Genomic DNA, 22,647 nt, shown 5'->3' with positions numbered 1-22,647 from the left:
AGAGTTAGCGGCTTGTCCAGTCTCTCCCTCCTGCTGTCATCTCAGACCTCTGTGATAGATGACAGGAAGGACTGGGAGGCTCTGCTGTCTGTGGGCTTCGCGTCATACAGCCCAGCATAAAAGGATTTGCTGATCCTTAGTATGTCAGACTGCGAAGACGTTACCGAGCCATCCTCTTCCTTCAGGCTGCTGATAACAGAGCTCTCTCTGTGTACCTTTTGGAAGAAGTAACGCGAGCACGTCTCATCCTGCTCGATGGAGCGGACTCTGGACCGGAAGATGATCTTGGAGGCCTCCGTGGCAAAGAGCGAGGCCTGCTGTCTCTTCACCTCTTGGAGGTCCTCCTTGACCTCGACCCCCATTGACAGCAACCGGAGCAGATTTTGCATACTTTTCTGGAGTTGGGACATTTCCCTCTGTCTCTCTCTCGCCCTCTGAACACCTTTGTGGATGAAGAACCTCTCCTTGATCGCTTCCCACCAGTGAACTGGAGACTCAAAGAGGGGTTTCACGGTCCTCCAACCTTTGTAATCCCTTTTGAGTTCCTCAATGTTCTCTGGGGTCAGCAGTGCAGCATTGAGTTTCCACATCCCTCTGCCAACCCGCTGGTCGTCCTGTATGTGACAGTCGGCCAGTAAGAGGCAGTGGTCGGAGAAGAACACCGGCTTGACGTCGGTGGATCCGACCGTGACGGCACGGGACACAAACAGGAAGTCAATCCTGGAACGGGCAGACCCGTCCGATCTTGACCATGTGTATCTGCGCTGAGCTCCGTCTGCAGGTTTGCTGAAGACGTCGTGCAGTTTGGCGTCTTTAACTGTTTCTATTAGGAATCTGGACGTAGCGTCCAGTTTGCTGTCGTCACTGCCGGATCGTCCAGCCGCATCGATGATGCAGTTGAAGTCACCGCCTAGGATGAAGAAGTCCACAGGAACTGGCCACCATCCATTACAGTTCTGTCCCTGGGGATGGTGACAGTCAATACAGAACTAGTCCTCATTGCACTTCAAGGTGAAGGTTGTTTGGAAGGAGAAACGTGCAAGAAGAAATCATAAATAAATAGGGTGTCTTTACTCTGTTGTTGTTCTTGATGATGAGGAAAGGGTAATTTTGAGGCAAATCCTGCATTAAATCTTGCCTTGCCCCTCCAGTCCCTCCTGGTCTTAATTCCCTACTATGTCACTCCAGGCCCAGGTTTCATCTACGGCCTCCCTTCCAGACCCCAGTCTCATCACCCACATCTCATTTCAGCCAGCACTGGCCCTGTGCCCCAGCTTTCAATGTCAAATTTCTCTCTGCCATACACCTTGCAGAAAAACCAAAACACCCAGAGGCAACAGTGACAAGAACGGCAACCAGCCCAGGGTCAACACCAACACCTAACTCCTTTTTCCAGTTTCATCTTAACTACTAGCCTGATCCTCCCATTCAAAAAAAAACTAGCCATTCTATCACCAATTTGGCCCCAGCATCATGCCCCTCACAGAGCCGGATAGCAGTGAACAGCAGAGGGTCAAAGATAAAACCCCAATCCATATAAATCCAGGAGCTGTGCTATTGGAGATCCATTAGCCAGATATATAAGAATTTTTCACTTTGTTTTACGCCATCCCTATAGCATTATCCCTAGTATTGAACATTGTTATTAAATAAAGGTTAACACTTAAATTGTTTAAAATTCCAAATTAATGAGAAAGCTTGTTGTACTGCTGTGTCACAAAGCACCTTACCAGGCAATAGCATCTGCCTTTTGCATTCAATGCTCTTGAGGGATAATCTACTTGGCTATCAATAGTAACTGGGCTTCCTGAGCTTCTTAGTGGTCATAAAAATAAACATAGCAGGATATAGGCAATGATCAAAAAACAGTGGTGATACATCCAAGTCCGTAGTTGATCAATTTGAATGAAAACGTTTCTTTTAAAAAGAATTTTAAATGGTAGTGCATTACTGATTGCACTGTACATGAATAGTATTTTATAGTGTATTTTACAATATGGTACAGTGTCCCAGCTCTCAGTTGCAATCCATCCTCATGGAATGCCATGCTTGGTGTAATATAGGAAGATAACTCAAACCACTTTTCCCCAAGGTTATATAGCTAACATATATAATGGATAACTACCCTAGTCATTCCCTGCATTACACACACGCACTGGTTGTTCCACTGCAAATATTTGGTCAATTGAGGTTTTCTGGTGTGTACTATTCCCTAAGTGAAACCTCTTACATAGAGGAAGCCAACTCACTGGAGGTCCCAATGAAGGAATCTCTCCACCACTATAAATGATGAAATAATATAGAATCATAGAATGGTTACAGCACAGAAGGAGGCCATTTGGCTCATTGTGTCCATGCCGGCTTTCTGCAAGAGCAACTCAACTAGTCCCACAGTCCTGCCCTTTCCCCGTAGCCCTTAATTTTTTGTCTTCAGGTTCTTATCCAATTTCCTTTTGAAAGCTACTATGGCCATTCACATATGATGGTTCATCTCCAGAGTATCCTATAGGGCAAAAACAATTCTTGCATATTTTGCATGAATGTCATACACATTCAAAGTACACATTAGAGAAACTGGAGAAAAATGTGTGCTGGAAAAGATATTGCAGTACTTTCATCATAATAGACTAATGTGCGTATGCACGTGTGTATTTTGATTCAGGTGCAAAAGTCTGACATTTCTATTCATCATTCTAAACCTTTCCCATCAGTTTCCCGCTGATTATAAATCTGCAGAAGGGTCTGGGCCATTGACTGCTGAATACTGGAGGATTTAAAAAGAATTTTTACCTCCTTTGCCACAAATGTTTCCCCAGTGTCAAACACAGTTCAATACACATATGTGCAATTCTGGGACATCCAAATTGTTACCAAACTTCAACATGCTCCTTACATGGGCCTCGGGTAAGTACCGAGATTAGCTTGTCTAATTCTAGGTAATTCATTTCATCCTGGTTGATCTACTGCAGAAAACATGACTCCAATCTGCAACAGCTGTACTATGCTTGCCTAATAAGCTCCCACATTAGTAACTTTAGTTTTCTTAAGAAAAAATAAATTCGCAGTGAGTATGGATTTTGCAGAAATTTTGCTGTCAAGAAGTGCAAACATACAACAATTAAAGCAACACAGCCTTGCATGATGTCCAGCTCATCTCCCAGCACTGATAGCATTAAGTACTGGAATGATGACTGATTTCTCTCTTGACAGTGCAAGGGATCCTGAGGCCAGTTCCAGTATGTCTATTGTTACCTTAGCTGGCATCAGCTGACTCAGTAGAGAAACCTGAGAGCTTTGTACCTATGACTTGCTGTGATAGGAGAGACCTGGGGTTACTCAAATTAATATAATAATTTTCTTGCTGAAAACTCTGATTTTTTTCAGAGCTATGCATTGATATTGATCCAGTTTTTATATCTCATAAGAATAATAAACATCCTGTGCATTTTCTTGGGGGAATTGGGAACATAGTAGGGTAAATAAGCAATCATTCCATCCTGTATATTATATATTTGTGAACCCATGAGTGGCACAGTAAAGTAAGGAAATAAACTATAAGTTAAAAGTCTCAGAAGTGTCAAAGATGTCAAAAGTGTCAAGGGGCTAAAGTAGACTCATATATGCTTTACTTAGCTTAAAATTGAGGAAGAAGAATAAAATTAAAAGATTTGTCTTTTAAGAAGGGTAGCATACCCTCAAACAAAGTCAGTCATTGCTGGGTGGTGGCAATGGATTCTATAACTAACAAAATGGTTTTTATTCCTTGGCCCCACCCACCCCAGCAACCCACTAAAGATATGCTCTGTCACTAATGGGAAAGAAATTATTTGCATCACCAGTACGTGCTTGGCTCCACAGTTAAGGGTAGGATGAGGAACTCATGCTTTAATCCAACCTAACATATCATCAGTCATTACACTCCAAAAGAAAGGATTGCTGCTGTGGGAAGATTAAATCCTATGTTAACAATCTATGTGGTTATTAAAGTACTCAAAATTATAACCTTTTTCAGGTCCTTGTTGACTCCATGAAGTCGACAGATGTTCGTCACCTCAGAAACATTGTGTCATATAAGCTGTGCAAACATTTCCCTCCATTTTCTTCCTGTTGCCTGTAACAACTGCTCTTCACACTTTTATCTGTTAACAAAGAAGTGCAGACAAACTGGAGCAATGTTAAAGAATTTGTACAGTGGCTGAATAAAAGATTTACCAATTTTGTCAAATGGAAGTTTTGGCAAGAAACTGAGGTTAAAATCTAAAATGCTGAAACAGTACTGGTAAAAACAAGGAGCAAATTTTGCATAGGCTCCACCCACTTTTGTAACCTTTTGGGGAAACTAATCATCTCAGCCTTAGATTGCAAGAAAGTGCACATTTGCCTGCAGAAGCTGCAGTCCTTCTGTACAAACTCTTCTCCTGAGTTGAGCACCCTGAAATTCATAGACTATTCCAGATGAAATAGGGATGTCACCAGCAATTGAAAATAGTCACATCTACATTCAGTTTCATAAAAGGCTATTTACACTTTCAGCCCACAGATCAAAATGTTCACAGTAATCCTTACAGCTTTTTAAAATAAAATAGGTTGGTGTATACTGTACTAAGGCAGAAAAACAATTCCGTCTATTTCTAATGGTTAATATATCTGCTTAATATGTTTACATTAAAAAATAAGTCTAACAAGGCTACTAAACATTTCTTCTGCTGAAGCACTAGCTCAATCAACTAACAATAAAACCTGAGCTAATTTTATTGTGATGGTGTGAAATGTTACTGCAGTCCTTGAACTAACACACATTTTTCTGACTTGAGTTGCAAACTAGGGCATTGTTCTTTGTTCAATTGGTCACAAGCTATAGCCTCAGCATATGACCCTGTTTTTCATCATTGTACTAAGAGTATGATCAAAAACATTAAAGGCACTTCCATCAGCTTAGGTTCATCTGCAAAAGCACTAGTTACCAAATGCGTTAAATTCCACAAAAATATGGGAAAACTACAAATAAACTGTCCAATAATTGTGCAGGACTTGGATGGGACAAATGAAAAACCAGCATAATGCTGACGCTGTTATATGAATAATGACAGGCCATTAGGCTCTCCACCTGATGACAGCTCCTTGGTTTTACAGTAAAATTTCTATAGTAATTCCTGCAATGGCTTTATTATATCTGAAAGATACACAGCAAATAGCCTAAGTTTGTGATAAACTAGGCTATCATTGTGTAAGCCTGCATAATACAACAAAGTTTTTTATCTTAATTCCACACGCCTGCTCTGTTGAGCTACATCACACAAAGGTCTTCCAACCCACAAAAACCACAGATATAAAGAACCACTGGATAGAACCCCACACACACAGCTGTGTGAACTGGGGAATTAGGCGCTCAATGTCGGATTCCACGGAAAATAGACAAGGCTGGTTTCTATGTATTTAGCCAAATTTCAACATAAAAAATTGTACTTTAAGTGCAAGACTTTCTAAATGTTACTAGAAAGCTCAGGTAATGCAATATTTCCCAAATGCAAGCCAACTAACAATTAATCATTTTTCTGCCTAACAGCACAACTTTTTTTGGTAACTAGTGGTCTTGCTAATGAATATATACTTGGGCGGGGTGTGGGTGGTGGATACAGCCCTATAGGGAGGAAGGTTCAAAATGAAGTTACACCAGGCTTCTCTCAAGCACGTCCTAGTAACCAGCTCCATCTAGCCGGCCAGACACCCAAATAGTGATGACTGCAACAAAGGAATGGAAAATCAAGTATTGGATAAAGGAGCGCAAGATAGAAATTACAGCCATATATCCTGCATTGATAGCACAAATGATGATATTACCATGATGAAATACTTCTGGCATCTCACAGGAATTTCATCATAATTGAGCACAGACAGCACTGTAAAGAAAAGAAAGGTTTGATTTTGACCTGCCTCAATCTGTGTATCAAATTGGGTCCTCCTTAAAATTAAAATATAGATCTTAATACCATTTTACAGAACATTCACAAGGTTAGCAAGGCAGCAGCCTCAGCTTCAAACTGACGCTAAACTTTTGTGATGCAAGTCAGCATTCAAGGCTTGGACTGACTCTGAAGCAAAGTAATGCAAACTTCCTCTGGACAATCCCACTCCTCTTGAAGCCTGACTTTGCATTTGGGCTGCATTTACACTGTTTTGTACTGACACTACAGTTACGGTGTGGATGCACTCTCAGTCAATCATCCAACATAGTACAAGCTGAATTTGGAATGAGTTGCTGTACGATGTGGTCTACATCCCAACTGAAGTACTGACCTCAACTAACTACCAACCAGGCTGTACGTGAATCATCAGGTCAGTCCACTAGATCGTATCCACAATCCTCAATTATATATCCTCTATTTATCACACATTTGATTATATACAAACTCTCCCTCAATTCCTGATCCTGATCATTAAGCAAAGCACAAATAACTTCTTCCACAAATAACTTCTATTGACTGGCCTTCAGGCTCTGATGTGACCTGATTGTGCTTTAGGACAATAAATCAGAAAGGAGGACTGAGTGTGCAGTGTGCTGATCTTCAAGGTGCTACGACACAGAGGGAAGTGTTGTGTTCACCACTGCACAATTTCCCACACCTCGAGCTCCTGATCTTGGCTGGGTCATTCAGAAGAAAGCGTTTCATTACAGACAAAAAGAGGGAAGAGATTAAAGGACAGGCCTCGGAACAGCTGTTTCCAAAACAGAATCATTAACATGAGACCTTCCTCCAAATTAAGTGAGGACAAAGCAGAAATATGTCAATAAATTCTTCACTAGATCAATTTTCTCCCCATCAATGCAATAGGCAGAATATCTGTTCTTTGAAATTGTCACGCTCACAAGAAGTGCAGCAATGAAAATACAAAAATAAACAGAATTATAAAAAAATTTAACAATTTTAGAAAAGACAGGTACATTTTTGCCTTCAACAAGATGGAGGACACAGTCACATGACAAATACCATCTCCTCCACTAAAATACACATCCATGTCTGCTAAGGACTAAAACTCATTAACCCCCTCTGCATTGAAATGAGACAGTTCATCAACATGGATGTGAGCTACCCACTAAACGAGTTGGAACAAGGCACTCACAGACTCCACGTCTCCTGCTGCACTTACTACAACAAGGAGTGAACATCCCTCATCTTATCAAAATGGACTGAGATCAGAAGCCATTGTATAGCTCCTCAGGAACTAAAAGTCTAAAGTTACATGGGTGAAACTAACACTTTATGAATTTACCTTTAAAAGTAACCTTTTTGGAGAACATAGGAAGTCATCCGTCATCAAGTTATCAGAACATCAAGATCATCAGTCTGAGATCTCCAGCCACAGAGAGAGCATCAAAAGGCATCTTTAATTCCAGCACAAGGCTGAGAGAGAGAGGTCATTTCCAACTAAGACATTTGCACCCCGCTGAGACAAGTTGGCAACCAACTGCAGCAGAGAAGTAAGAGAGTGCCTTTGAACAATCCCTCACCTGTGAAAACTGAACGAAATGATAGCAGCACCATCTTCAAACTGAAGTGTTTAGTTTAGTTATACAGTACTGAAACAGGCCCTTCGGCCCACCGAGTCTGTGCCGACCATCAACCACCCATTTATACTAATCCTACACTAATCCCATATTCCTACCACATCCCCACCTCTCCCTATATTTCCCTACCACCTACCTACACTAGGGGCAATTGCTAATGGCCAGTTTACCTATCAACCTGCAAGTCTTTGGCATGTGGGAGGAAACCGGAGCACCAGGAGGAAACCCACGCAAACACAGGGAGAACTTGCAAACTCCACACAGGCAGTACCCAGAATTGAACCCGGGTCACTGGAGCTGTGAGGCTGCGGTGCTAACCACTGCGCCACTGTGCCCCTTTTATCCCAGAAATCTAAATTCTTTTTGAGGAGGAAGTTGTCCCATTGTGTATAGAGAGCCTTGGCAACCTCCCTTATGCAGCAGTGCACTGCAAATGGCAAAATGTCTCCAGCCAGGCGATATAAGCTAGGAGTCAGACACTTCTGCCAGGTGACTTCAGCAAACGAGCAAGGGCAAGACAACCAGCTAACAGGCCTGCAACTTTAAAACTTACCTTCAAAGCGGATCCCGCAAGATTTTCCTGAAAACAACAGACTTTTACACATTGTACTCTTAACGCCTCATACCCATCACCTTATATCTAGCTTTTCTTGAGTGTGCCTGAAAGAGTGAATGTGTGCGTGGGTGGTGTTGTGAATATTTTGGGTGATTATTGTTTAATATTTAGTCTTCTCTTTTAAACTAATGAGAAAACCTGTCTGTTTACTTGACCAACAAAACACAAAACTAATTTAAACGAAAAACTACCTGTGATCAGTTGGGAGGTGACCAGTGGAAACCAGCCACGTCCATTTCCCACCTGGCCGCAACAGAAATCCATGCTCTGTGTTGATAACCAATCCACCCTGCATATTCTACATCAAAATTAAAATCTCATTCCCTGATGAGTCAGTAAGTTTACTCAACATGTTGCTGAGCCATACAGACCAGGAAGGTTGCAGCTGGAGTATCAATACGGTGCAACAATTGGCCTTAGTGTACCTGGGCCATGGAGTGGAAGATCAGTTAGTGTTCTCACAATCACTATCCCCTGATCCCACCTGGAAATATACATGTGGACATTAGGAAAGGGGAGAATAAGCTTCAATTGTGATGCCACTTGTCAAGTTCATACATAGGAAATGATAGAATCACAGAATTTTACAGCACCGAGAGGAGGTTATTCAGCCCATCATGCCTGTACCAACTCTCTGAAAGATCTTTCTGCTTAGTCCCACTCCCCTGACCTTTCTCTGTATCCTTTTCAATTTTTCTTTAGTCAAATAATTAGTTGCTTCCCTTTCAAGAGCTTTTGTAGCTTCTGCTTCCAGCAGTGTTTCTATTATGGCATTCCACATCCTAACAACCCTCCACATTTTTTTCCTCCTAACCTCTCCCCTCAGCCTCCTGGTAGTGATCTTGAATTTATATGCCCACTAGTTACTGACTCACTGACCAATGGAAATAGATTTTCCCTATTTACCTTTCCAAATCCCCTCATAATTGTGAAAACCTCTATTGGGTCTCTTGATAAGAGCTGTTCAAAAGAAAGGTCCCTTGCTCAGGCAATAGAGGGTGGCCAGCACCAACAGAACTGCACCAGCAAGGAGTCAGCATTTCAGGAGAGAAGACGACGGAGGCAGCAGCATAAGAAGATGACATACTGAAATCTGACATAATATCTAAAAGAATGTTGCTCTTTTTTTTTTAATGCTTATGAAATCCAATCCAACATTAATCTCTAAACCTTTACTAAATGAACAGATTTAATAGAGGTGTGCAAAATTATGAAGGGTTTTGATAGAATAAATAAGGAGAAATTGTTTCCATTGGCAGGAGGGTTGGTAACTAGCGGACACTGATTTAATATAACTGACAAAAGAACCAGAGGTGAGATGAGGAATTTTTTTTTTCGCAGTAAGTTGTTCTGTTCTGGAATGCACTGCCTGAAAGCATATTGGAAGCAGATTCAATAGTTACTTTCAAAGGGGAATTGGATGAATACAGGGAGAGAAAGGGAGTGGGACTAATTGGATAGCTCTTCCAAAGAGCTAGCACAGACATGAGAGGCCAAATGTCCTCCTTCTGTGTGGTATGATTCTACGTGTTCTGGTCCATCAAGAGACTTGTGATGGCCTGGAGCAAATAATTCAATTTCTGCCTCCTCTTTTCCCCCTTGAAATGTCTATTTTAGAGAAATACCCACATCTTGTTACAGTTACATGCCACCAATAATGTTTCAAATTTGACTTAAACTTATGACAGTTCCTCCCATACTCCAGGAGATTTCAGAGAATGGTACAGCACAGAAAGACTCCATTCGGCCCACTGAGTCTGCGCTAGCTTTTCCAAAGAGCAATCTAGTTAGTTCCACTCCCTTTGTCATTTAATCTCTCTTGCCTTACTCCCTATCACAGACATTCCCTTTTGTTCTTTCCTCCCCCCACCCCCGCTACATTTCCCTGCCTCTGTACTTGTTACATCTCTAACTTTTGCCAGTTCTGTCAAAAGGTCATTGACCTCAAACATTAACTCTGTTTCTCTCTCCGCAGATGTTGCCTGACCTGCTGAGCATTTCCAGCATTTTCTGTTTTTCGTCCCACTCCCCCGCTCTTTTTTCCTATCCCCACAATTTTTTCTCCCTCAATTATCCCTCTTGAAGACTATTATTGAATCTGTATCCATCACCCTATCAGGCACTGCATTGCAAATGCTAACCACTTGTGCAAAAAAAGTTCTTTTGCCAATCACCTTAAATCTGTTCGATCTGGATAGCAACCCTTCAGCCATTGGAAACTTCACCTCAATCCACTCCCACCAAACCCACTCCTCCAAAAAGACTGCTCATCACCAATTTTGAGGAACTCTTGCATCTGAGCACTAAATACATTGTTAGACAGGTAACAGTATCAATCAATAATAAACCAAGCCCACTGACATTATTGTATTGCTGCGAGGGGCACTTTAAGAGAATTGTAGCCACAGTGAGGCCCCTAAGATTATTACAGCTTAACTGAAAAAAAAAACTGAGCATAGAACAGCAGGCAATGGAATCATATGGTTTTTGTCAAATAAATAATAAATTCATTATCCAATCAAAAAAAAATCCAGAGAAAGATCTACAAATATTTTCACACAAGGCCTCTTGATAATTCAAACCAATTGTGCATTCCTGCAGATTCCTGTTGTTTTGAATGAAATTTGTATAAAAATCAGAACACAGTAAGTATAAAATCCAAGATTATCTTGCCAGACACAACTCTTTCAAACAATAGCCTGTTCGATCACAGCTGCTACAGATCAACACTGTTTCACATGGTGATTAAAAACAGGTTTTTTCAATTAATTTTGCTTTTAGATTATAAATGAGTTTGATCAAAAGCATCTCAAAGTAATTTTTTAACTCCCTGATCTGGAGCTTGATACTTGTGAATTGAGTAGAATTTGATGAAAGACCCTTTCAATCAAAAGGAATCCTTGCACTTTGTGCAGACAAATCAGACAACAAATTTATTCCAGTCCGCCTGACTCATTTATCCCACATAAAGGCAGAGTCAGCTAGAAATATTTCCATCCCTTGCATTAATGGAGCCGGACCATCACTTGAAATTGAACTATGTAATAAGCTCTGCAGTGGGGTCTCCTCCCCGGTATGTTCCAGGTGTCACTTTCATACTCAGCCCAAGGGAGAGGCAAACTGTACAAATCAACTAATTGCAAACTAAAACTTGGGCTGCACAAAGAGCGCAGAGGAAACACCTCGGGGATAGGGACAGAAAGTTACATTACAGTCACATTATTATTTTTGCAACTTTTTTTTTATATCTCGGGTAACGGGTCTCTCACAGCCTTCAGCTTTTGCAACTAAAGCTTTTCCAGCTCAGATTTTTGACAGATCAGAGAGGAAGAGGGGGGGAGCTTCCTAACTGCAAACTTTAGTGCTTTTACACACACACACACACAAAGGGAGAAGCAAACTGTGCAAATGCCTCCTCCCCCTCTGCCTGTACATGTTCACTTACCCATCCTGGTGAGCTTGCAAAGGCGAGGTCGGTGGAAGGTGGTGTCCCAGCTCCTACTGCTGTTGCTTGTTACTGCCGAGCTCTCCTCCTCTCCCTCTCACTCTGTCCCTGCTTTGTGAGCCTGAGCTCGGGGCACACAGAGGAGAAAGAAAGGCTGGCTGACGTCAGGCGCCCTGCTGAAGAGAAGGATTAAACAAAGTCAACAAGAATCCAGCCAAGTATTGAAGGCTGGGGGTGCTGGTGGTGGGGGAGTGAAATATTACCAGGGTAACGAACACAAACGTGCAGGAGCAAAACCCTTTTCCAATAAATAAAAGTGCCAGTCAGGGTGCCCAGCATAGCAAGGGGCAAGGATTGCTGGCAGAGGTTAGATGTCACTCAGTTTCACTTGAACACAAATACCATTCTGCTAATGATTAAAAAAAAGACTGTAAACTTTTTGGGATGTTTCACAATAAAAATGCGGTGTTGCTGGAGATTAGTCTATCTGTGGCCAGCTTTAGACGCTTTAAGTAGGATTTGTGATGCAAATGCATTTTACAGTTCTGCCTCAAAGTCTGTACAGATTTCTCCCTCCCCCAGCACTTACAGTTTCAGGAAAGCTGGCAAAATTGAACATAAAACTGCAGACAACAAAATCACAAAGTGTCCATGGTTTCTACGAAATGTAGCTCCTGAGTCTCATCCGTTCCTTTTGATGACAACATGCACAGTACAGTACAGTTTGACAAATCCACTTCCAACAGTTTCAAGATGAAGATTGGAGTGAAACAGAGCTGTGTCCTAGCCCCACTCTGTTTGGTATTTTCTTCTCTCTGCTTCAGACCTTTGCCTTCCCTGCAGATATGGAAGCAGTTTACCTGTATATTAGGTCAGTCAGAAAGCTCTGCAATCTGTCCAGATTGATAGCGAAGACAAAGAAACAGCAGATTGTTACGGTCAAGTGAGGAGGGGTCAAAGGGCTTCTCTCTTTTCCCTCTCCTTGTTTGACCACAACAGATTTAATTCTTTCTTAAAGTGGATAGTCCAACTAGGGAAGGGGCCATTCTGTACCTGGTATTGGGGAATGAGCCTGGCCAGGTGGTTGAAGTTTCAGTGGGGAAGCATTTCGGGAGCAGTGACCATAATTCCATAAGTTTTAAGGTACTTGTGGATAAGGATAAGAGTAGTCCTCGGGAGAAGGTGCTAAATTGAGGGAAGGCTAATTATAACAATATTAGGCAGGAACTGAAGAATTTAGATTGGGGGCAGCTGTTTGAGGGTAAATCAACATCTGACATGTGGGAGTCTTTCAAACGTCAGCTGATTAGAATCTAGGATCCAGGACCAGCATGTTCCTGTGAGGAAGAAGGATAAGTTTGGCAAGTTTCGGGAAGCTTGGATAATGCAGGATATTATGAGCCTAGTCAAAAAGAAAAAGGAAGCATTCATAAGGGCTGGAAGGCTAGGAACAAACGAAGCACTTGAGGAATATAAAGACAGTAGGAAGGAACTTCAGCAAGGAGTTAGGAGGGCTAAAAGGGGTCATGAAAAGTCATTGGCAAACAGGATTAAGGAAAATCCCAAGGCTTTTTATACATATATAAAGAGCAAGAGGGTAACCAGGGAAAGGGTTGGCCCACTCAAGGACAGAGATGGGAATCTATGTGTGGAGCCAGAGGAAATGGGCGAGGTGCTAAATGAGTACTTTGCATCAGTATTCACCAAAGAGAAGGACTTGGTGGATGATGAGCCTAGGGAAGGGAGTGCAAATAGTCTCAGTCATCTCATTATCAAAAAGGAGGAGGTGTTGGGTGTCTTGCAAAGCATTAAGGTAGATAAGTCCCCAGGGCCTGATGGGATCTACCCCAGAATACTGAGGGAGGCAAGGGAGGAAATTGATGGGGCCTTGACAGAAATCTTTGCATCATCATTGGCTACGGGTGAGGTCCCAGAGGACTGGAGAATAGCCAATGTTGTTCCTTTGTTTAAGAAGGGTGACAAGGATAATCCAGGAAATTATAAGCCGGTGAGCCTTACGTCAGTGGTAGGGAAACTATTAGAGAGGATTCTATCGGACAGGATTTACTCCCATTTGGAAACAAACAAACTTATTAGCGAGAGACAGCATGGTTTTGTGAAGGGGCGGTCGTGTCTTACTAATTTGATTGAGTTTTTTGAGGAAGTGACAAAGATGATTGATGAAGGAAGGGCAGTGGATGTTGTCTATATGTACTTCAGTAAAGCCTTTGACAAGGTCCCTCATGGCAGACTGGTGCAAAAGGTGAAGTCACACGGGATCAGAGGTGAGCTGGCAAGATGGATACAGAACTGGCTCGGTCATAGAAGACAGAGGGTATCAGTGGATGGGTGTTTTTCTGAATGGAGGGATGTGACTAGTGGTGTTCCGCAGGGATGAGTGCTGGGACCTTTGCTGTTTGTAGTATATATAAATGATTTGGAGGAAAATGTAGCTGGTCTGATTAGTAAGTTTGCGGACGACACAAAGGTTGGTGGAGTTTCGGATAATGATGAGGATTCAGCAGGATATAGATCGGTTGGAGACTTGGGCGGAGAAATGGCAGATGGAGTTTAGATTAGATTAGATTAGAGATACAGCACTGAAACAGGCCCTTCGGCCCACCGAGTCTGTGCCTAACATCAACCACCCATTTATACTTATCCTACACTAATCCCATATTCCTACCAAACATCCCCACCTGTCCCTATATTTCCCTACCACCTACCTATACTAATGACAATTTATAATGGCCAATTTACCTATCAACCTGCAAGTCTTTTGGCTTGTGGGAGGAAACCGGAGCACCCAGAGAAAACCCACGCAGACACAGGGAGAACTTGCAAACTCCACACAGGCTGTACCCGGAATCGAACCTGGGTCCCTGGAGCTGTGAGGCTGCGGTGCTAACCACTGCGCCACTGTGCCGGACAAATGTGAGGTAATGCATTTTGGAAGGTCTAATGCAGGTGGAAGGTATATAGTAAATGGCAGAACCCTTAGGCGTATTGACAGGCAGAGAGACCTGGGCGTACAGGTCCACAGGTCACTGAAAGTAGCAACACAGGTGGATAAGGTAGTCAAGAAGGCATACGGCATGCTTGCCTTCATCGGTCAGGGCATAGAGTATAAAAATTGGCAAGTCATGTTGCAGCTGTACAGAACCTTAGTTAGGCCACACTTAGAATATTGCGTGCAATTCTGGTCGCCACACTACTAGAAGGACGTGGAGGCTTTGGAGAGGGTACAGAGGAGGTTTACCAGGATGTTGCCCGGTCTGGAGGGCATTAGCTATGAGGGGAGGTTGGAAAAACTCGGATTGTTTTCACTGGAACGACGGAGGTGGAGGGGCAACATGATAGAGGTTTACAAAGTTATGAGCGACATGGATAGAGTGGATAGTCAGACGCTTTTTCCCAGGATGTAAGAGTCAGTTTCTAGGGGACATAGGTTTAAGGTGCGAGGGGCAAAGTTTAGAGGGGATGTGCGAGGCAAGTTTTTTACATAGAAGGTGGTGAGTGCCTGGAACTTGCTGCCAGGGGAGGTGGTGGAAGCAGATACGTTAGCGACGTTTAAGAGACATCTTGACAAATACATGAATAGGAAGGGAATAGAGGCATATGGGTCCAGGAAGTGCAGAAGGTGTTAGTTTAGGCAGGCATCAAGATTGGCGCAGGCTTGGAGGGCCGAATGGCCTGTTCTTGTGCTGTACTGTTCTTTGTTCTTTGGATGTACTGGCCAATTCAGTATGTGTTTGATTACTTACTTGCTATGATCATAATAAGAACTGATCGGACAAGTTTTCTTGAGTTAACAAAGAAAGAGGTTAACTTTATTGTATCTAAATCGAACTTATAAAACAATGAACAATGCACCAACTTTCACTCTCACACACACACTCGAGTTTTACACACACACAAATAGGTTACAGTGGGGAAAGGTAGATTGGTTGAGTTAGAGTCCATAAAAAAAGTATACAGTCTGTGGAGTTTGGCGATTTGGCTGGCTTCTAGCTGAATTCGGTGTCCTGAGGCTTTTAGTTTGAAGAGGTAGATGACTGGTTCAGTGAGTCTCTTGGAGATAGTGATGTGGATGATTTCCTCTCATGGGGTTTCGGATTGTAGCCGGCATATGCAAAGGTGGTCAGTTAACAAGCAGAATTTGAAAGCTTTCAAGTTGCAAAGGAGAGAGGGAGAAAGAAACCTGTACTTAGGTCTGCACATGTCAAAGTCCATTTGCTTCTCCTCTGCTGCAGAGAAAAACACCAGCTTACAAACCACAGATGAGGAGGGGCTTTATCACAAGACAGTCACTCAGTGATTCAAACATAGCAGTTAGCAGTATTTCTCTGCTTGCTGAAAAGAACAGGTTGTTCCTTTAAACTTCTTGGGTCTTGGTTCTTGCTGGGTGAGCAGATATTTCGTCTCCCTCTTTGCAGGCCTTGCAATGTAGGATACAGTGTTGCAAATTAGGTGGCCATCTTAAGCTGCTAGCAAAGTCATCTAATAACTGTTCTTTTTAAAATGTCCTTAAAAAAATAAATCCGGACCTGCATCAGTGGACCAAAGAAAATTATCATGCAACAAAGGAGGTTGGCATGACAACGACTTGATCAGAGAACTCCTCTATGCAGACGATGCCGCACTGGTCGCCGACATGGAAACTCAGTTACAAAGACTCATGGTTTTCTCTCCTATGCCTGTAACCTGTTCTCCCCTACTTTAAGCATCAAGAAAACTGTAGTTATGATAGGGTGTCACATCTCCACCCTCGACCACACTAAACAACACTCCACAGGAAGAAGGTAGCAAATTCTGCTGCCTTGGGTCCACAGTGACAGACAATCTGACTCTTGATACAGAACTTGACTCAGGCATAGGGAAAGCAGCTACCATCTTTGGCCGACTAATGAAATGTGTGTGGAGAAACAACAAGGACCAACATGCTGGTTTATGAGGCCTGTGTTCTTAGCACATTGTTGTACCGGTGTGAAGCATGGACAAATTACATGCATCAAGAAAGGAAGCTCAACAACTTTCATTTTCGATGTCCGCTGCGCATTCTCGGCATCTCATGGAAGAACAAAATCATGAATATGACTGTCCTTTCAAAGGCAAATATCACAATTGTGTTAGCACTCATTAAGAAGAAACGACTTTGCTGGCTCAGGAATGTTCGAAGGCTGGAAGACGGATGCATTCCCAGCGATATTCTGTTTGGGGAGGTAGCCAGAGCCGGAAGACCAGTAGGATGCCCAAAGCTTCCTTTCAAAGTAGCTTTCAAGTGAGACATGAAGGCCCTAAACATCGATTTTCACACTTGGGAGATAACAGCCAATAACAGAGGAAAATGGATACATTACCTGTGTGTGCCACCATGCCAATCAGCAGCTTGTCAGCAGGCGCCAATGCAGAAAACAGCATCTCACAGCGACACCTGATCGCCACCTCATATGCGGCACTTGTGGCAGAACCTGCCTATCACGGACTGGTCTCTTCAGCCATCAGCAAAAGTGCACCATGTGAAACTTTCCCATTGTCAATGGATTTGCTGCATGTCCATCATTTCATGTAGATGGAAGGAACATAGGAGCAGGAGTAGGTCATTCAGCCTGTTAAGCCATTCAGTTAGATCATGGCTGATCATCTATCTCAATGTCACTTTCCTGTGCTTTCACCATATCCCTTGATATCATTAGTATTCAGATATCTATCGATTTCTGTCTTGAACATACCCAATGATTGAGCTTCCACAGCCCTCTGGAGTAGAAAATTCCAAAGATTCACCACCCTCTGAGTGAAGAAATTCCTCCTCATCTCAGTCTTAAATGGCCTACCCCTTATTCTGAGTATGTCCCCTGGTTCTAGACTCCCCAGCCAGGGGAAACATCCTATCCACATCTATCCTGTCACTCCCTGTAAGAATTTTGAAATTTTCTATAAGATCACCTCTCACTCTTCAAAACTCTAGAGAATTCAGGCCAGTTTCCTCAATCTCTCCTCATAAGACAATCCCGCCATCCCAGGGATTAGTCTGGTGAACCTCTATTGCACTCGCTCTGTGGCAAGTATATCCTTCCTATCAGGAAAACATGCTATACTGAATAAGGAGTTTTAATTCATCAGTTGAAAACTACATTAAACTTTTAAAAAGGAAAGCCGGAACCCTACATGCAACCTTTAAAAAACTGGCAGCTAAGATGGCCACCACAATGTCATTGAAATACCTCACATTCCAAGACATCGCAGTGGAGACGCATGTCTATAAAGCTCCCATCCTGGACAATGGTTTGAACACTTCCGTAAATTATCTAGTATCACCCTCATCAGCAAGGCATTGAAAGCCATCTTGGAGCATTCACTAGCAAACATTGAAACAATATGACCTGAGAGATTTGGGATTCTTAGACTTTGGATCTCATTAAAGTAAAAAAAAATACTGAGAGGACCAGGTGACAGTCTCCCCAGGCTGTGTGAACTTGGAGTTTTATTACACACAGGAAAAAAGCTTTGAGAGCTAACATTTGCAGGATCCCAGTGGGGCTGTCTCTCTCTCTCTCTCTCCAGGGAACATTGCAAATTTTGAAACATGTCTGAGACTGGGGAACATCCAAGCCTACCACTGCAATAGACAGAGACACTGGGGGAGAAAGCCACCTACATCACTCTCTCCAAGAAAACCCTGAACCAAGTGGACCAGCTGCAAGTGCAATTCTACCAGCCAGAGACATCAGAACCACAGATTCAGCCAGAAAGCAACTGAATTACCAGATGCCACAGACTGTATATTATTTTTATTCGTTCTGGACTCTAATCCAACCAAACTCTTATTCATCACTCTGTGACCTATTTTTGTGTGTGTGATTCACAGGTTTGTGCGTGTGTGAAAGTTGGAGTGTAGTTTATTAGGAAGGATGTGGAAGCTTTGGAAAGGGTGCAGGGGAGATTTACTAGGATGTTGCCTGGTATGGAGGGAAGGTCTTACGAGGAAAGGCTGAGGGACTTGAGGTTGTTTTCATTAGAGAGAAGGAGGAGGAGAGGTGACTTAATAGAGACATATAAGATAATCAGAGGGTTAGATAGGGTGGATAGTGAGAGTCTTTTTCCTCGGATGGTGATGGCAAACACGAGGGGACATAGCTTTAAGTTGAGGGGTGATAGATATAGGACAGATGTCAGAGGTAGTTTCTTTACTCAGAGAGTAGTAGGGGCGTGGAACGCCCTGCCTGCAGCAGTAGTAGACTCGCCAACTTTAAGGGCATTTAAGTGGTCATTGGATAGACATATGGATGAAAATGGAATAGTGTAGGTCAGATGGTTTCACAGGTCGGCGCAACATCGAGGGCCGAAGGGCCTGTACTGCGCTGTAATGTTCTAATTCTAATTCTAATTATTTTTACCTAGATAGGGATTTGATTTTAAGTACAATAAAATAACCTCTTTCTTGTTTAAACTCAAGAAAACCTGAGCGATTGGTTCTTTTATGATCATAGCACATAATGGGTTAAACACTCACTGAATTGGTAATCACATCCACTGTGGAAAAAAAAACCCTGTTGCGGTCAAACAAGGAGAGGAACAAGAGGGGAGCCTATCGACCCCTTAGATGAGGAGACCGAAACTGTATACAATACTCCAGGTGCGGTCTCATCAAGGTGCTACACAATTGCAGCAAGACTTCTTTACCCCTGTACTCAAAACCCCTTGCAATGAAGGCCAACATATCATTTACCTTCCTATTTGCTTGCTGTACCTGCATGCTAGCTTTTAGTGACTCATTAACAAGGACACCCAGGTCCCTTTGGACATCAACACTTCCCAATCTCTCACCGTTTAAGAAATACTCCATGTTTTTGTTTTTTTCTATCAAAGTGGTTAACTTCACACTTATTCACATTATATTCCATCTGTCATGTTCTTGCCCATTCACTTAGCCTGTCCAAGTTCCCTTGAAGCCTCCTTGGAGCCTCCTGACAACTCACATTCCCACTCAGTTTTGTGTCATCAGCAAGTTTGGAAACATGACATTTTGTCCCCATATCCGAATCATTTACATAGATTGTGAACATCTGTGGCCCAAGCACTGATCCTTCTGGTACCCCATAGTAACAGCCTACCATCCTGAGAATGACCCATTTATTCCTACTCTCTGTGTTCTGTCTGTTAACCAATTCTCAATCCATACCAATATATTACCCCCAATCCCATGTTCTCCAAATTCGTTTACTAATCTCTTGTGTGGGACCTTATCAAAAGCCTTCTGAAAATCCAAATACACCACATCCACTGATTCTCCTTTATCTATGCTACAAGTAACAATCTCAAAAACTCCAACAGATTTGCCAAACATGATTTCCCTTTCATAAATCCATGTTGACTCTGCCCAATCATATTATTTTCTAAGTGTTTAGTTATTACAACTTTTACAATAGATTCTAACATTTTCCCTACTACTGAAGTCAAATTAACAGGTCTGTAGTTCCCCATTTTCTTTCTCCCTCCTTTCTTAAATAGTGGGGCTGTATTTGCTACTTTCCAGGCTGTAGGAACCTTTCCAGAATCTATAGAATTTTTAAAGATGCATCCACCATCTCTATAGCCACCTCCTTCAACACTCTGGGATGTAGCTCATCTGGGCCAGGGGGTTTATCAATCTACAATCCAGTTAATTTTTTGAGTACTACCTCTTTATTAATACTAATTTCTTTCAGTTTCTCATTTTCACAAGTCTCTTGGTAACTTAGTATTTCTGGGAGATTTTCTTCATCTTCCTCTGTGAAGACAGACACAAAGTAATTGTTTAGTTTCTCCACTATTTCTCTGTTCTCCATTATAAATTCTCCTGTCTCTGCCTGTAATGGACCCACATTTGTCTTTGCTAACCTTTTCCTTTTCACATACCTAAAGAAGCTTTTACAGTCCGCCTTTATGTTTCTCACCAGCTTGCATTCATATTCTCTTTTCCCAATCTTTATCAGTTTCTTGGTCATTCTTTGATGGATTCTAAATTGCTCCAAATCCTCAGGTTTACCACTTTTTCTGACAACCTTATACGCCAATTCCTTTGATCTAATGCAATCTTTAACTTCTTTTGTTAGCCTTGGTTGATTCATCTTTCCTGTTGGGTTTTTGAGTCTCAGAGGAATGTATATTTGTTGTGGACCGTGTAATATTTATTTAAATACTAGCCATTGCCTGTCTACTGTCAAATCTTTTTGTGTACTTTCCCAATCCACCATAGCCAACTTGCCCCTCATACCTTCATAGTTTCCTTTGTTCAGATTTAAGACCCTAGTTTCAGGATGAACTATATCACTTTCAAACTTAATGTAAAATTCTATCATATTATGGTCACTATTTCCCAAAGGCTCCTTTACAGCAAGGTTTTTAATTATCTCTTTCTCATTACACAATACTAAATCTAAAATAGCCCAATCCCTAATTGGTTCTTCAACGTACTGCTCCAGAAACCCATCTTGCACACATTCCAGGAATTCATCCTCCATAGTATTAGTGCTGATTAGGTTTACCCAGTCTGTATGTAAATTAAGTCGCCCATTATTACTGTATTACCCATGTTACATGCACCTCTAATTTCCTGATTTATACAGTGTCCAATATTACCACTACTATTTGGTGGCCTATAATCAACTCCCGCCAACGTTTGTAGCCCCTTGCTGTTGTTTAGCTCCACCCAAATTGATTCTGAATCTTGATCCTTCAATCCAAGATCCTCTCTCATTAATGTACTGATCTCATCCTTTACTAAGAGTGTTACCCGACCTCCTTTTCCTTTTTGCCACTCCTTCCTAATGACGAATATGCTTGAATATTCAGTTCCCGGTCTTAGTCCCTCTGTAGCCACGTCTCTATGATGGCAATTAAATCATACCCAATTTGTGCCTTTAAATCATCTACCTTGTTGCAAATATGGCGTGCATTCAGATAGAGTGCCCTTAACTTTGTCTTTTTAACATTATTCATGATCCTATTTGATGCTTGTCTTCGCTTCGTTTGTCTTCTAATTTTGCTTACTACTTTTCTACTTCCTGTTGCCAGTTTTTCTTCCCTCTGATCTTCTCTTCCTGCCACACTCAGATTATCAATTCCCTTATTGCTACCTTGCTCTGTTGCCTTCTCCTCTCTCTGAATTATCACATTTTCCCTCATTTGATCTCTCGCCCCCACTATTTAGTTTGAAGCCCTCTCTACCACCCTAGTTATACAACTCGCCAGAACACTGGTCCCAGCATGATTCAGGTGAAGACCATCCAATGCTACAGCTCCCACTTTTCCCAGTATTAGTGCCTGTGCCCCATGAATTGAAACCCATTTCTCCCACACCAATCTTTGAGCCATGTATTTAACTCTCTAATTTTATTACCTACTCCAATTTGCTTGTGGCTCTGTTTTTTAATTCTGTTTTTTAATTTAGCCCCTAGCTGTTCATATTCCCTATGCAGAACCTCTTTCCCAGTCCTCTCTATATCGCTGGTACCCACATGGACCAAGACAACTGGAATCTCCCCCCTCCCAATGCAAGTTCCTGTCCAACACTGAGCAGATGTCCCAAACCCTGGCACTGGGCAGGCAACACAGCCTTCTGGACTCTCACTCTGGGCTACAGGGAACTCTGTCTATCCCCCGACTATACTATCTCCTACTGCCACTACATTCCTATTTACTCCCCCCGCTTGAATGGTTTCCTGTATCACGGTGCCATGGTCAGTTTGCTCATCCACCCTGCAGCCCTCACTCTCATCAATACAAGCTGAAAGATCCTCAAACCTGTTGGATAATTGCAAGGGCTGAGCCTCCTCACTTTTGCCTTCTCAATTCCCTTACCTGCCTCACTCGCAGCCACACCCTCCTGTCTATGATGTTACAACAGTGCTTCCATTTTTTGTTAACCTTTTGAGGACTTATATTTAAATTGTGGAAATTGATTCATTTTTTGAAGGCTGAAGATTTCATAGTCACTGGACTCTTTTTTTAAAGTTCACTGAGGGGGCACTTGAGATG

At 42.3% G+C, this 22,647-nt stretch overlaps 1 protein-coding gene across 2 annotated transcripts in view; it reads right to left on the bottom strand.

Annotated features, from left to right (window-relative positions):
• Nucleotides 1–11,984, bottom strand: part of LOC137374401 (proteolipid protein DM gamma) — a 247,224-nt gene extending 235,240 nt beyond the window's left edge. Inside the window, exons 1-2 of one of the 2 annotated variants that reach the window (XM_068040454.1) lie at nt 11,892–11,984; nt 11,629–11,804 (exon numbers count right to left, since the gene is read on the bottom strand). In XM_068040454.1, coding sequence (XP_067896555.1) covers nt 11,629–11,632 — 4 coding nt within the window. In that variant the 5' untranslated portion in view covers nt 11,633–11,804; nt 11,892–11,984. The remainder of the gene's footprint in view (nt 1–11,628; nt 11,805–11,891) is intronic. The other variant, XM_068040455.1, reaches the window with a different exon arrangement.
• Between the last annotated feature and the right edge of the window lie 10,663 nt (nt 11,985–22,647).

The sequence above is a fragment of the Heterodontus francisci genome, chromosome 10 (genome assembly GCF_036365525.1).
Source record: "Heterodontus francisci isolate sHetFra1 chromosome 10, sHetFra1.hap1, whole genome shotgun sequence".
In the NCBI taxonomy this organism is placed as follows: Eukaryota; Metazoa; Chordata; class Chondrichthyes; order Heterodontiformes; family Heterodontidae; genus Heterodontus; species Heterodontus francisci.
Note: the sequence above shows the minus strand (reverse complement) of the source record. Positions and strands in the feature narration are given on the sequence as shown.